Genomic DNA, 13,595 nt, shown 5'->3' on the forward strand with positions numbered 1-13,595 from the left:
TCATGGTCCAGCTGACTAGCCAGCGGGGGCTCGTTCGGGGCTGAGTCAGAGCGGGTCTCCAGAGCACAGCGCAGGAAGAGGGGTGGGCAGCTCTGCCGTGTCCCCGCAGGATCCCCGACCCCGGGGGACGAACGCGACATCCCCTCGCTGGTGCGCACAGGCGCCCTGGCCCTGCCGGGCGCTCGGACCACTCGCTCCCGCCCTTGCAGCTCCCTCGCCCGGCCTCTGACCCGCACAGACCCAGGCCGGGCGCGGGCGTGGGCGCTTCTCCGAGAAGCGGGTCTGCACTCCTACCCCTCCCTCCCTCCCTCACCGGCCGAAGCCTTCGGCCATGGTGGGAGCCTGGCCTAAGCGGATCCCGTTTATCAGCCCCATCTCCCATTACATAAGGCGGCGCCTATCTCCAGGGCATCGCCACAACCGCGGGGCCTTCTCCCACGCGCGGGGGCGCGCCTGCCCACCGCTCCCCGCTTGGTTTTGCTGGTCCTAGAGCGAGAGGCGGGCGTTCCACTCATCTTGACGCAGTCCACGGTGGTTCCCCACTCCTTCCGCCAACACAGGGACCCCCACGGGAGATGCTACTGACCCTATTCTGCAGATAAGGAAACTGAGGTCACAGAAGCAGGCAGCAGCACTCCAGGCACTGGGGAGCAACGAGGGGCAGGCCCCGGCTTCCAAGCGTTAGGGCCTGCAATTGTGCTGGGAAGCTTGGGGCTGGGAGAGAAGAGAGGGTGGGAATCACGTTACCAGTGAGAGGAGAGGGTGGGCAAGGCCGGGAGGCTTCTAAGCAGGGGCGACAGCCCCAGCGTCCCTTGGAGGACCCTTGTGAGGAGGCTGAGCCCCACTGTCATTGGACAGAGAGGCAGCCTGAGCAGACAGACAGGGGGCTGAGAGGGGGCTGAGAGGGGGAGGCACTGGCTTAGGGGAGGAAGTGGGTGAGGGAGAGACTTGACATCAGCACCCAAGAGGCAAATGCTGTGGCCTTGGTTGCATGGGTTTCTGGAAGACTTCTGGAGAAATGAGGGAAAAGCAGGGAAATGGCTACATGCCAGTGTCCCTGCAGGGGGTGGGCTGCCCACAGGGGACCCTGGAGTGGGGGCAGGCCCAGGAGTCACACCCCACAGCCTTCAATCTGCAAGGGAAACTTGAGGCCTCAGAGGGCACAGGTGGTCGCCCCAGGTCTCAAGTGGCAGTGGGAACAGTTAGTCTCCAGGGCTAAGGCTGCGTCCACCTCTTGCCAGCCCCACCCACTGAGGGTTTCCCAGCAGGACGGACCCACACTGAAGGTTGGGTGGGACACCCAGTGTCCAGTCTGCACATGCTGAGAGTTATCAGCAAAACAACTTTTCAAAGGAAAGATCCCAGGAGGATCCCTGAGTCTGACTGGATCTTTCAATGGAGACCTGGGAATCTGCACTTCCATAATCCTTCCCACAGCGGGGCCAACAGGGAATCAGGTGGGCCAAAAGAAGTGAACTTCACTCTTCTCCTTTTATCCTGTTTGAATTTTGTACCCAGAGCAAGTATTGTTTTGGTAACGTAACAGACCAGTTCACTGAAAAAAATAAAACCCCCAGATTCCCACATCTGATAGTCTGTGATCACAGCACTGTCTGCCCAGCATTTCTGGTGACCTAAAGGGACCTGAGGACAGGAGCTGGGTGGGCACCCAGGGTGGACACTGGGCAAAAGTGCTGGATTTCCAGCTGGCACGGTTGACACCAGGCTGCCCTCAGGGCCCTCCCACCTACCCCACCAGTAAGCTCATCCAGATCTTGTAAACTGCCCCAGACCCATCTCAGTAATAAGTCTACAAGAAATCAAATTCTTTCCTTTATGTGACGCTGGATTTTCCACAAAGTAAAATCAAGATGAGTAAAGATGTGGTTTGTAGATAGTGCCCGACAAAGCGGAGACCAGGGTGTGAGGCATCACCACTTGGGCCTATAAAAGCTGCCACGAGAGGCCAAGGCCACAAGATACTCAGATTAGGCCAGCCTATGCGTCTGCTTCTCACTCTTCCTGTGCTGGCTCTAGGCTCCATGGCGCTCTGGTTGACTGTGGTCATTGCTCTCACCTGCTTTGGTGGCCTCGCCTCCCTGGGCCCTGTGCCTCCCTCTACAGCCCTCAAGGAGCTCATTGAAGAGCTGGTCAATATCACCCAGAACCAGAAGGTGAGTGCCTGCTGGCCACGGTCCCAGCTCTGGGGGTGCAGGGGTGGGGGACTCTCAGGAAGGGTAGCGGTCATGGTCTGGGCCATGAAGGCTGGGCCTGGTCCTAAGATGCCTGTAGGTCAGGAAGAAGCCCCAAGGACTAGGCGATGAGCCTGGCCATGGGGGAAGGGAGCCAGGTTGGGGTGGGGGATGCAGCAATATGGGCAGACCCGAGAAGGAATGTGGCAGAGCCCCCAGAGATCACCTGCTCCCCTGGCCTGGCCCTGCCTGCCATGGCCAGCTCCTACTCAGCCGTTTCTGAACAGAGGAGACCAGAGAAGGGCTGGCACCCTCCTAGAACTATTTGGCATTTGCCAATTGGCTTTGAATGTGATAATGGGGCCGTTATTCACAGCATCTTAGTTAAGCCCATTCTTATGGAAGAATCCATCAGTAGAGTCAGCTCCTCTCCCCAGTGGTGACGGCCCACACTTTCTGAGCACTAATAATGTGCCAGGCCCACTGCTGGGGCTTTACATCTCATTTCATCGCTGCCAACCACCTTAAGAGACAGGTACGATACCCCATTTTACTGACTAAGTGTCAGTGAGGTTAACTGACGAAAAGTCAGATTAAACCAGTATTGGACGACACCAGAGGGCCCATGCTCCAAACTGCGGTATACCCAATTCAGAAGGCAGGCTGTTTACATACTAGACCCACACGGCCTCCCATCTGATTGGCCTGGTCACCCCCTCCCTCACCCGACACTGTCCTGGACCTTCCCTGCAGGCCCCTGATTGACTGCCCTGTGTCATCTGTCCTCCTGCCCTGGCTGTGGCAAGCTTCGCACAAGGCTTGTCCCTCACTGGCTGTGTTACTCAGTTTTTCTCTCTCAGCTCCAAGACCCTGTACAATGGGTCTCCCCTGCTGTGCAGAGCAGGAACTGAAGCTCAGGAACACTGAAGGTCCCAGGCCTGCCCCTGCTATATGGGGATGCCTGTGGGGCCTGATCCCTGTGGAGACTTGGCCTGGGCTGGCTGGGCAGGTCTGGGACCCTGCCAGCACTCAGCTCACTGTCCTCTGCTCCCTCAGGCACCCCTGTGCAATGGCAGCATGGTGTGGAGTGTCAACCTGACAGCCAACATGGTGAGGACCCCTGGGCACTGGGGGGAGGTGGCTGAGGCTGCAGCCCTCTGCTCGTCTTTCCTGAGCCTTGCTCACATGGCTGGGGGTTCCAAGCAGGCTTCAAGAGCCACTCTCCACCCCTCATCATCTGGGCTCCCCACCACCCAGACCCACCTCCACCAGGCCTCCCAGCCCCCTCCCTCCTGCAAACTCACTGAACGTGCGGCCTGACCCCCCGGCGTTTTCGTCCCCACAGTACTGTGCAGCCCTGGAAGCCCTGATCAACATCTCCAACTGCAGTGCCATCCAAAGGACCCAGAGGATGCTGAGCGCACTCTGTCTTCACAAGCCCTCAGCTGGGGTAAGGCCCCCCTGCCCCCCCGACCCTGCACCCACTTCTGCCAGGCCTGGGCTCACCCTGGGAGATTCAGGGGAAGCTAGCTGAGCATCTGAGGCACGTGTCCACAAAGCAGTGGGCCCACTGTGGAAGCAGGGACATGCCTTTGGGATTTCCAAGACGCGGCCTGAGGGCTCCTGACTCCTACCTGAGCTTCAGTTCCACATCTGTAAAATGTGGGTAATAACAGCACTCACCTCATGGGGGCTTTTGTGGGGATTGACCCAGCCAGTCCCCAGAAAGCCCCTGGTAGATGCTGATCGTCCTGGTTCTGGCGTTCCACTAACATGCTGGCCTCTTTGCCCTGCAGCAGGTTTCCAGCGAGCACATCAGAGACACCAAAATTGAAGTGGCCCACTTCTTAAAAGACCTGCTCAAACATTCAAGGATCATTTTTCACTACAGAAAATTCAGCTGAAGCATGAAGAGCTAGCATTATTATTTGCAGAGGCAGACCCTGACCATCTAAGTTGCAGATTTCTTTTTCTTTCCGATGTCAGAAATTTATTGGGGAGACTGGAGGAGGGTTAGGGAGGGGGGTAAGATTTCCTTAGCTTAGACCTGAGCCTGTGCTGCCTGCCTTGAGCCCAGCCAATCCCACCTGCCCCGTGCCTTGGTGCCCGGGGCTCAGCCTGGTGGGCCTCCTCCATCTGGGGCTCCGAGCTGGCTGGACAAGGGTGGACCTTGCCCCACTTGACCTCCCCCTCCTCAGAACAAACTAGCGTTACAATGGGTGCCACCCTCGCCAGCCAGCCAGTAGAGGAGCCACCTGCTTTACACGGGGGTACCTGAGGCAGAGAGCAGCCCAGGCACATTTCTTCTTGGCCTTATTTATTATTGTGTGTTATTTAAACAAGTGTTTTTGTCTGTACTGGGGATAGGGAGGGACTGTTACTGCCAGAACTTGGAGCCAAGGGCCCGGAGACTTGGGGCTCCTGCACTAAAGCAGCGAGCATTAGGAATCCCTGGCAATAAGTACTGTATGCAAACTTCTGCTACCTCACTGGGGTCCTGGGGCCGAGGCAGGGGACAGGTCACAGGGCCAGAGTAGCCACTCTTGTCTGACGGCCAGCAGTCGGCCCTCAGCTGAGTAATTTATTGTTTTTCCTTGTATTTAAAGTTAAGTATTAAAATATGTTATCAAAGAGTTAATAATATATAGAAGAGCAGCCTAGAACACCGCATATGGTGTGGATTGTGGGGAGGGGTCATTGGACAAGTTGTTTCATTGACTTTGTCAAGCTGGAGGCCAGAAATAAAGATGGTGACAAGAGACCTGATGGTGTTTGCCTTTTATGTTGGCCTCTGGGGACGCTGGCCCGGGTTCTGAAGACTCTGAGGAGCACTTTGGGAGGCAGGGCAGTTGGAGGGGGGCCTAGGATGGAGTGGAGGGGGAGTGAAGTACAAGACCTAGGCTGAAAAGAAGCAAGCCAGTGCCTGGGGAGAGGGGACCTGGCCAGGAGGAGTTCCCCACCACCACCTGCAGGGAGGTGGGAGAAGCATGGGCCAGGGTGTCGGGGTTCAAGGAAGGTGTCTGGAGAAGGCAGAGACCTCAGAAGTGGTCTCAGGACCACAGCCCTGGATGAGTGGCCAGCCTGTGTCTGGCACCACCCACACACCTGCTGGTGTCGCCCATATGAAGCTCAGGGAAGAGAAGGTGGCTTGCCCAAGGTCCCACAGCTGGTATGGAGCAAAGCCAGGATTTGAACCCCAAACTCACTCCAACTCCAAAGCTCACACACTTAACCACCTTGCCTCCCTCTGTCCAAATGCCATCTGTCCTGAATGCACGACCTTTGTAATACTGTCACCAGCCTGTGTGGGCACCTCCCCTGATGGGGAGCTCACTACTTGTTCTCTAGGGACAGCCCATTCAATGTCTGGACACCTCTCATCACTAGAGAGTGCACACTCGCCACCTCTGTGAACAAAGACGCACCAGTGACTTGTGGCCCCTGGACCGTGGAGTGACTGGGGTGGAGAGCCAAGGTCACAGGGCCCTGATCAGACTGCTCCTCCAAGCAGGTGCTTTTGCTTCTCCTTCAGTCAAGGCCAGCACATGGAGGGCAGAAAGCAGCAAGCCTCAGCAAGCCACAGCTAATGGGCACGCCCATCAGCCACGGTTTACACTGTGGATATTCGGAAGGACAGGATGACTCTTGCAATGGGTGGTGTGTCATCAGAGACCAGCCTCAAATGCTGAGCGGGAGGCAGGCACCCTCACTGGGGAGCACAGAGCCCTGTGGGAACATCTACAGCGATGCTCACCAGTCAGTGGAGGCAGCCACTCAGGAGCCGTGAGAGCTCAGGCCGTGTGTGATTCAGGCAACAGAGGCCACGGCAGGACCTGTCCAGGGTGCAGATGACTGTGGCAGACTGCTCCAGGGACCACTCTCAAATGGAGTGAACCCCTCATTTCCACCCAGGCAGAGGTGAGGGAAGAAGCCACAGTCAACTGTGCAGGGATCTGGGGATGCTCAGCCCAGGGAGGGAAGTCCTGGGAGGGGGCATGGGAGCTGAGTGTCCCATGGGCTGTCCAGCGTGGGAAGTGACGGTCTCAGAACCTGTTAAGTCCCACTACATTTGCTGAGGACTGCCTGAGACCTGCACTGCACCAGCTGCCCGGGCTAGCGGTGACCAAGACACCACATGCACTCAAAGTTTAGCAGCAGAAAGAAGTCTTTAAACAGTGGGGGTCTGGAGAAGGGTGCTCTACCCTGGGAGGGTGGGAAGCTCGAATGTCAGGGGTGAGGGCAGGAGTGAGATCTCCGCTATCCTCCTCCATCCAGAGATTCGGGGATTTTAAGGTCAGAAGAATATTTATGGAAGATTGATTTTTCTTCTTCTTTAACACAAAACTTCGCTATCCCTTCTCTGGTAGCATCACCTTTGACCCATGTGCTCTCTGCCCAAGCAGGGCATTGGCCTGTCTGTCCAAAAGGAAGATGGAAAGGCTTCCAGTGAAATTCCCTGTGAATTTCTCAAGAACAAAGACTGGAATTGAGGTTGGCCTGGGGGAGGACCCCTTAGGATTTCCCAAGCCACAGTCAGGAGGGCCCTGCTGCTGGGGGCACAGTGCCGCCTGGACCCCGCCACTAGGGGTCTGCAGCGCACCACATCCTCAGCCGGCGGCAGCTCCCTGTCTGCGCCTCCGCCTCACCCGACACTGTCTCCAGAGAGGAGCCTGTGGTCACGGGGGCGCGTGCAGTGAGCCGGAGGGGGCTGGGGGGCCTTCCAGGGATGACAGACCTCACAGAGCCACAGAACCAAGCCGCTGTTGCTGGCAATGGGAAAGGGGGCCAGTCAGGAATGAGAGATAAGGAAGGGAGAGGAAAAAAAAGGTATGTGTCAGCTCTTGTGGCTGGGAACATCACCACCTGGGGACTGACCCTCCGGGTATATGCTGGAAGTTTTCTCTAGCCATGTGGTCTCACTTCTTTCATGCGCAAGGCAAACCCCAAACAGGGCCCAGGGAGAAGGGGCGTCAGGAAGAGACAGAAGGCTTGGTGAGTGGGAGGGAGATGCTCGTCATGGGGCCCAGGGTGGGGAGCCCCTTGGCACCCCGGGAACCCCAGGCCTAGGAGGTTTCACTGGAAGAGGGAGGGGCTTGGGCTCAAGTGAGAAGTGAGACACACACTCAGGTTTCCAGTGAACTTGGCGCCAAACACCTCTGTTTGCCGCTCAGATGAGGTGTCAGAAAACACTCCCAGTCACCTCAGGGATTTCTCTGAGGCTGGTCGTCTGAACTGCTCAGGACCCAAGAGGACAAGGGCCTGCATCTCGTCTCCTTGTGACCGAGCAGCTTGAAGGCTGGGGTTTATCGAATGCATCAGCTTATCGCTTTTTCGTTATGATCAACGGGGCGGTGCCTTCTGCTTATGATCTTAATTTAGCTGGTCAGTTTGAACAAACTCAAATCCTGCTCCTCCCTTGAGCTGACTCCCTTCTAAGGGAGTCTTAGAAGAGCCAGACGAGTCTGGGCTGACCATGTCCAGACGGGCAGCCTGGCCTGGGACACACAGGCCAGGGGCACCCAGCCTTTCCAGAGGTCCAAGCCGGTGTCGGAACTGGTGGCTGTATCACCCCTCCCACACATGCTGCCCACTCCTACTCTGAAAAATAAAAGTCACAAAGCCTCATTATCTTCACTCATTTCTCGGCTCCACCCAAAAGCAACAGAGCACAGGGTTTGCAACAAACTTTCCCAGATCAACTGATTTCTCAGCAGCAAGGGAGAGGGCCCCATGACGAAGCCATTTGAAATCCCAGAAGCGATTTTCTACTTACGACCTCACTTTCTGTTGCGCTCTCTCCCTTCCCCTCCTGAGTGCCTTCTCTTGTGGAAAGTGATTCTCTCAAAGCGTCGTTCAGAAACACCCCCAGCCCGCGTGCTGCCTGGGCAGATGCTGCTGTGTGGTCGCCAGTGACGCAGACGCCATAATTAAATATAGCAACTCCCGTCAGCGCCGCTCTCTGCATCACTTGGACAAGCGTGGGGCCCAAGGGCTCTTCCTGAAACCCACGAAGGTGGGAAGGCCCGAGCTGGCTGTGGCAACCCCTATAGCCCCGAGCTGATGACCTCTGGCGGACCAGAGGGGCCTAAGCCAGAAGGAGTCACCTCACCAGAAAGGCAGTTTCTCATTCATTGTCTTCTCTTTCTTCTAATCTCTGTCTTCCCACATTTTCTATGAATAATGAGCATACATTCATTTCCCACTGGGGGACAAAGACAAATTTAATTGAAAAAAATAAAGCAACAGAACATGGAATTGACGCCTGGTCCATGAGGCAGGAGGGAGCTGATCAAAACTGGGGTTGGGAGGCGCCAGCAGCGCACCTGGGAGGCACGAGCCCAGGACCCCTCATCTCAGGTCTAACTGCTCCCTGGGATCAGCTGTCTCAGGAGAGGAGGTGGGCCTCTGTAGGGGCCTGGGGCGCAGGAGGTCCTGCACTATTCCTCTCATGGGTTGGACCTCCTTGGGCCAATCAGATCCAGTGTTTCTGAAGAGAGAAGAAGACGTTCCATGCTTGGGGGTCTTTACCTCGCCTGGCCTGCCTGGAGGTGGGGGCAGGGGGATCAGAGGGGGAGGAGATGGGAAAGGGTGGGCCGCCAGCCCAGCTCTGAAGCTGAAGAGACGTGGATGCCCTGCGGGTAGATGGACGCTCCCGCAGACTCCTCAGCCAGCTTCCCTCTCTTTCAGGAGAAGAAGCTACTTGACCATCCGCTTGGCAAAGCCCAAGTCCACAGCCATGCCCGTCTCAGCTCCCTCCTTCCCTTGTCCCCTCGTCCCCGTGTCGGCGGTCCTCCCTGCGTCTATGCCCAGAATCCCATTCCCCCTGCCTTCTACGGGGGCTTGGGGCAAGGACTTCAGGGTCCAAACCACCCTGGCTTCAAGTCCCAGCTGTCCCCTTGGCTTCCCCTGTTGTGACTTAGGCAGAGTCTCAGCTGCCCCTCTGTGAAATGGAGCTCCATGCATTCATGCAACAAGGATCTCCTGAGGCTTTTATTAGGTGCCAGACACTGTTCTAGGTGTTGGGGACACATCGTGAAAAAAACAAGATTACTTCTAGTCGGGGGGCAGGATGCACAAACTAGAGAATGCAGGGTAGGCAGGGGGCGGTGAGCGCTGCAGAGGGCAACGGAGCAGTGGGGGGCAGGTAGAGGCTGCTGCCATGTTGTGAGAGGAGGTCAGAGAAGTCCCCTGCTGAGACAGGATAGAACCAAGATCTGGATGAAGTGGGAGGAGTGGGGAGAAAGCTGTTCACACAACAGAGGGAAACGTCTAGGAAGAGGGGACAGCGAGTGTCAAAGTCTTAGCAATAGCAAGCACTCGTGTGGCTGAGCAGAGCACGGGCAGGACTGGGCTTTGCTCCAGCTCTAGGTGTGATGGAGCGACACGGGCTGCTGTGTGAAGAACAGACCGTGGAGACAAGGGTGGGGCGGAACGACTAGTCAGGAGGCTCTTGTGGAAACCAGGTGGGAAGTGACGGTGGACGTGGCAGAGGAGGGTGGGATGTGGTCAGATTCTGGAGATATCTGGGTCATCTATATAATATACACTTATTTGTAGACATTATTTACATCAACATTATATGTGATGTATAATCATTGTAAATATATGTATATTATATAATACATAAATATAAATATTAAACATATATTTAATTTTTCTATCCATGTAAGTCTTGGTAACTCCCAGGTATCCACTGCCCAACTTCAACAGTTAGCAACTCATCTCTGCCCCATCTGCCCTGCTTCTGAGCAGGGCTGCAGTTTGAAGGCAGAGGCTTTGGCAGCAGATTGGGTGTGGGGCACGGGAGGTTTGCACCATGGTGTGAGCACCCTGAAGGATGGAGTTGCCATTTACAGAGCTGAGGAAGCCTGTGCTCAAGTGTGTCCCATTTAAAAAATAACTATTGATCGTGTGTGATCCCCCACCCCTCGCAACTAGCACCCCAACATAGCTGGCCTTCCGAAACGCATCTACACCACTGCTTCCATTTCGTGAGCCTACTGCGCTCCAGAAGCCACCTCAGTGATGTCGCCAATTTTCTCCCATCACTAAATCCAGCAGAAGCCCTTCTGCCCCTATCTCGCCTGACCCCGAGGAACATGTGATGCTGCTGACCACTCACTTGTCCTCGGAGGCTCACGCCTGGGTTCCCTCTCAGGCTCTTGGCTGCCTGCCTCCTCTCCCTCCTTCTGTGTTTCCAGTGCCGCAGTCATTTCCTGTTCCCTCTCTTCCCTCGCCCTCCCATCCAGGGCAACACTGTTCCCTTAGCTTCCCCTCGTCCTCTGTCTACAACGCAGACCCTCCTCAGCTCAGAGCTGCAGGCGCCTCAGTTCATGCCCCACCTCCGCCACCCTCCTTCCCTCCTCAAAGGCCATCTCTGTGAATGGCGGTTCCCCAGGCCAGAAAACTGAGGTCCTCTTCCTCACCCCTATATTCAGCCAATCCTAAGTGCTATTAATAATAATGATGATGATGATGATAACAATGATAATGGTGATAATGACAGTTGGCATTTATGGGCTTCCTACAGGGCAGGCACACCGAACACTTTATATGTATTACCTCCGATCATCTTCCCACACCCCTAGTATTAGCCTAATTTGATGCAGAAGCCTGGACAGGGTCACCCTTTTCCAAGTCACCCAGAGAGTAAGTGGCATAGCTGGGATTCAGAACAGCCAGCTCCCACTGACTCCAGGTCCCTCTACTGCTGCTAAGTAACACCAGACCCACAGCACACACTGCCTTCCCCTCCACACCAGCTCCCTCCTTCACAGGGCGGCCACAGTGTTCTACCTGGTTCCCTTCCCAGGCCCACTGGCTTTCTTTGGTTCCTCGGGGAGCTCCCCCCTTTAGGCCTCCCACTGCCCTAGCACCGACCTCCTGCCCTAGCACCGACCCCCCCGCCATCCCCTACCTATTCCAATCTCTGCTAAGTATCACTCCCTCGGAGGAGTATTACTGTTTTCATGAAGAAGCCCATGAGGAGTTGGAAAGGGCTCTGCTGGGTGTTGTCTGGCACAGCTGACACAAGAGGAGCAGGGCTCAGGGAGTCTCTGACTGACCCAGCTGGGGCCCAGCAGTCTTCAACTTCCCTCTGTGCTTTAGTGCCACCCCACCTGCTTCGCCATCCTGGCCCGCGACTCCCGCAGGCTGAGAGAGGCTCCTTCGCCTCTGTCCTCGTGTGGCTGGGTGCTGGCTGCCGTCCCTGACACGCAGGCCCCCACCTCCCTGGCCTCTGAACACCCAGCCACATGCACAGCTGCCATGGTGTCGCCCTGCAGGAAGGGTGGGGACCTTCTGGTCACTCCTGACAGTCTGGAGAGTTTATCCTTTTTTCCCTGGCCTCATCCAACCATTGAAACAAAGCAAAAAAGAAGCTGTATTCTGCTTCTGAGCTATGGATCCCAAATTATATTCCTTTTCTGACTCACATCTTTGCCCCCAGAACCCCAATCCCACCGTTCGGCCCTCAGCAAAGGCTCAAAAAACAACTGTTGAACACGTAGATAGCTTTTCTATTTCCGCCCACGCATGCTGGGATTCTGCTGACCTCTCCTCCTCTCCAGCTCCACCTCAAACCTCAAGGCTTTGAGGGGTGTGCTCTGCACCCCAGACTCTTGTCCCGTGTGTCTGCACTTGCAAGGCTACTCCCGTTTTAACTTGAACATTTCCTTAAAAAAGGACTATGCACCATTTTACTCCAAATAATATTTAACATGGATTTGAAGTCTCTAGTTATCCTGGAAGGAAGGCTGCCCTTTCTTATTAATTCCCCCCATTTGTGTAGCGAAGAATAAACTTACCCTAGCAAAAAACACAAAATACTCCAATTTTAAAATGGGCAAAGAACTTGTATAGACATTTTTCCAAAGAAGATAAACAAATGGCCAACAAATTCATGAAAAAGTACTCAACATCACTAATCATCAGGGAAATGGAAATCAAAACCACAATGAGATATCACATCACACCTGTTAGAATAACTATCATCAAAAAGACAAGAATGTTGGCAAGGATGTGGAGAAAAGGGAACCCTCATGCACTGTTGGTGGGAATGTAAATTGGTGCAGCCACTGTGGAAAACAGTTATGGAGCTTCCTCAAAAAATTAAAAGATACAACTACCATACAAACCAGCAATTTCACTTCCAGGAATATACCCAAAGGAAAGAAAACCACTAACTCAAAGAGATATCTGCACTCCCATGTTCATAGCAGCATTATTTACAATAGCCAAGATATGGAAACATCCTAAGTGTCCATCATGGATAAATGGATAAAAAAGTTGTGGTATATGTACAATGGAATATTATTCAGCCATAAAAAAGGGAATCCTGCTATTTGTGACAATGTAGAACCTGAAGTGAAAACTCAGGTAGACAAATACTGTATAATCTCACATATGAATCTAAAAAAACAAAACTCATAGAAAAAGGGATCAGATTTGCAGTTACCAAAGGTGGGGGGTGGAAGGAGGGGCAACTGGATGAAGGCAGTCAAAAGGTACAAACTTCCAGTTGTAAATAAGAACTGGGGATGTAACATACAGCATGGTGACTGTAGTTAACACTGCAGTGTGGTGTATTTTAAAGTTGTTGAGAGAGTAAATCCTAAGAGTTCTCATCACAAGGAAAAACATTTTTTTCTTTTTTTTTTGTTGTATCTATATGAGATGATGGATGTTAACTGAACTTATTGGAATCATTTCACGATATATAAGATAAATCATTATGCCGTACACCTTAAACATACAGTGCTGTATGTCAGTTATATCTCAATAAAACTGGGGGAAAAAAGAAATAGCTATTAAAAAAAAAAGAATTAACTTACCCAGAGAGGTCTCTGATCTTTGTCCTGGCTCTTGGGAGGTAACCTCCAAACCCCTTGAACAAAGAATTTGACAGGTCTTTGTCACCAGATCCTGGGAGGTAGCCCCTAAATCCTTGGGATTTTCCAAGTTATAGGAGTATCTTTGCTATTTGTGGCAGGACCTAATAGTTTATGCTAATGAGGCCACTCAAGGTGGAGACTGGTCACACCATTAAGCTGCTGTGATATCAGCCCGACCTCCAGGGAGGGGGCTGGAGGATGAGGTCAGTCAACTGGCCAAGGATTCCATCAGTTATGCCTACTGAATGACACCCCGGTAAAACTAGACACCGAAGCTCCGATGAGCTGCCCTGGTTGGCATGCTGTGTGTGGAGTCACACATCAAGGTGCTGCGGAAGCGACACGCTGTGACTCCAGGGAGAGAAGACAGAGGAGGCTTCATGTCTGGGGCCCTCCTAGACCTCGCCCTCTGTGTCTCTTCTTTTGGCTGGGTCTGGTTTGTATCCTTTTGCTGTAATAAAACTATAACCTTAGGTATAATGCTCCCCTGAGTTCCGTGAGTCATTCTAGC

The 13,595-nt window shown here is 54.0% G+C and overlaps 2 protein-coding genes across 2 annotated transcripts in view; one reads left to right on the forward strand and one right to left on the reverse strand.

The window, feature by feature from the left end:
* IL13 (interleukin 13) lies at positions 1-13,018 on the forward strand. Its single transcript, XM_082379037.1, has 4 exons — positions 1-2,174; positions 3,249-3,302; positions 3,538-3,642; positions 3,989-13,018. Exons 1-4 carry the CDS (start codon positions 2,001-2,003, stop codon positions 4,094-4,096), a joined length of 441 nt encoding a protein of 146 aa, XP_082235163.1. The 5' UTR covers positions 1-2,000; the 3' UTR covers positions 4,097-13,018.
* Positions 1-13,595, reverse strand: part of KIF3A (kinesin family member 3A) — a 122,381-nt gene that overhangs the window by 20,309 nt on the left and 88,477 nt on the right. Inside the window, exon 21 of the transcript XR_014241130.1 lies at positions 13,025-13,077. The gene's annotated coding sequence lies outside the window, so the exon portion shown is untranslated. The remainder of the gene's footprint in view (positions 1-13,024; positions 13,078-13,595) is intronic.

The sequence above is a fragment of the Balaenoptera borealis genome, assembly GCF_965194805.1.
Source record: "Balaenoptera borealis genome assembly, chromosome: 2".
Taxonomy (NCBI): Eukaryota; Metazoa; Chordata; class Mammalia; order Artiodactyla; family Balaenopteridae; genus Balaenoptera; species Balaenoptera borealis.

Coding starts and splice junctions, on each gene's coding strand:
- IL13 (XM_082379037.1), top strand. CDS start 2,001: ATGCGTCTGCTTCTCACTCTTCCTGTGCTGGCTCTAGGCTCCATGGCG. Junction 3,303..3,537: donor TCAACCTGACAGCCAACATG/GTGAGGACCCCT, acceptor TCGTCCCCACAG/TACTGTGCAGCCCTGGAAGC. Junction 3,643..3,988: donor TTCACAAGCCCTCAGCTGGG/GTAAGGCCCCCC, acceptor TTTGCCCTGCAG/CAGGTTTCCAGCGAGCACAT.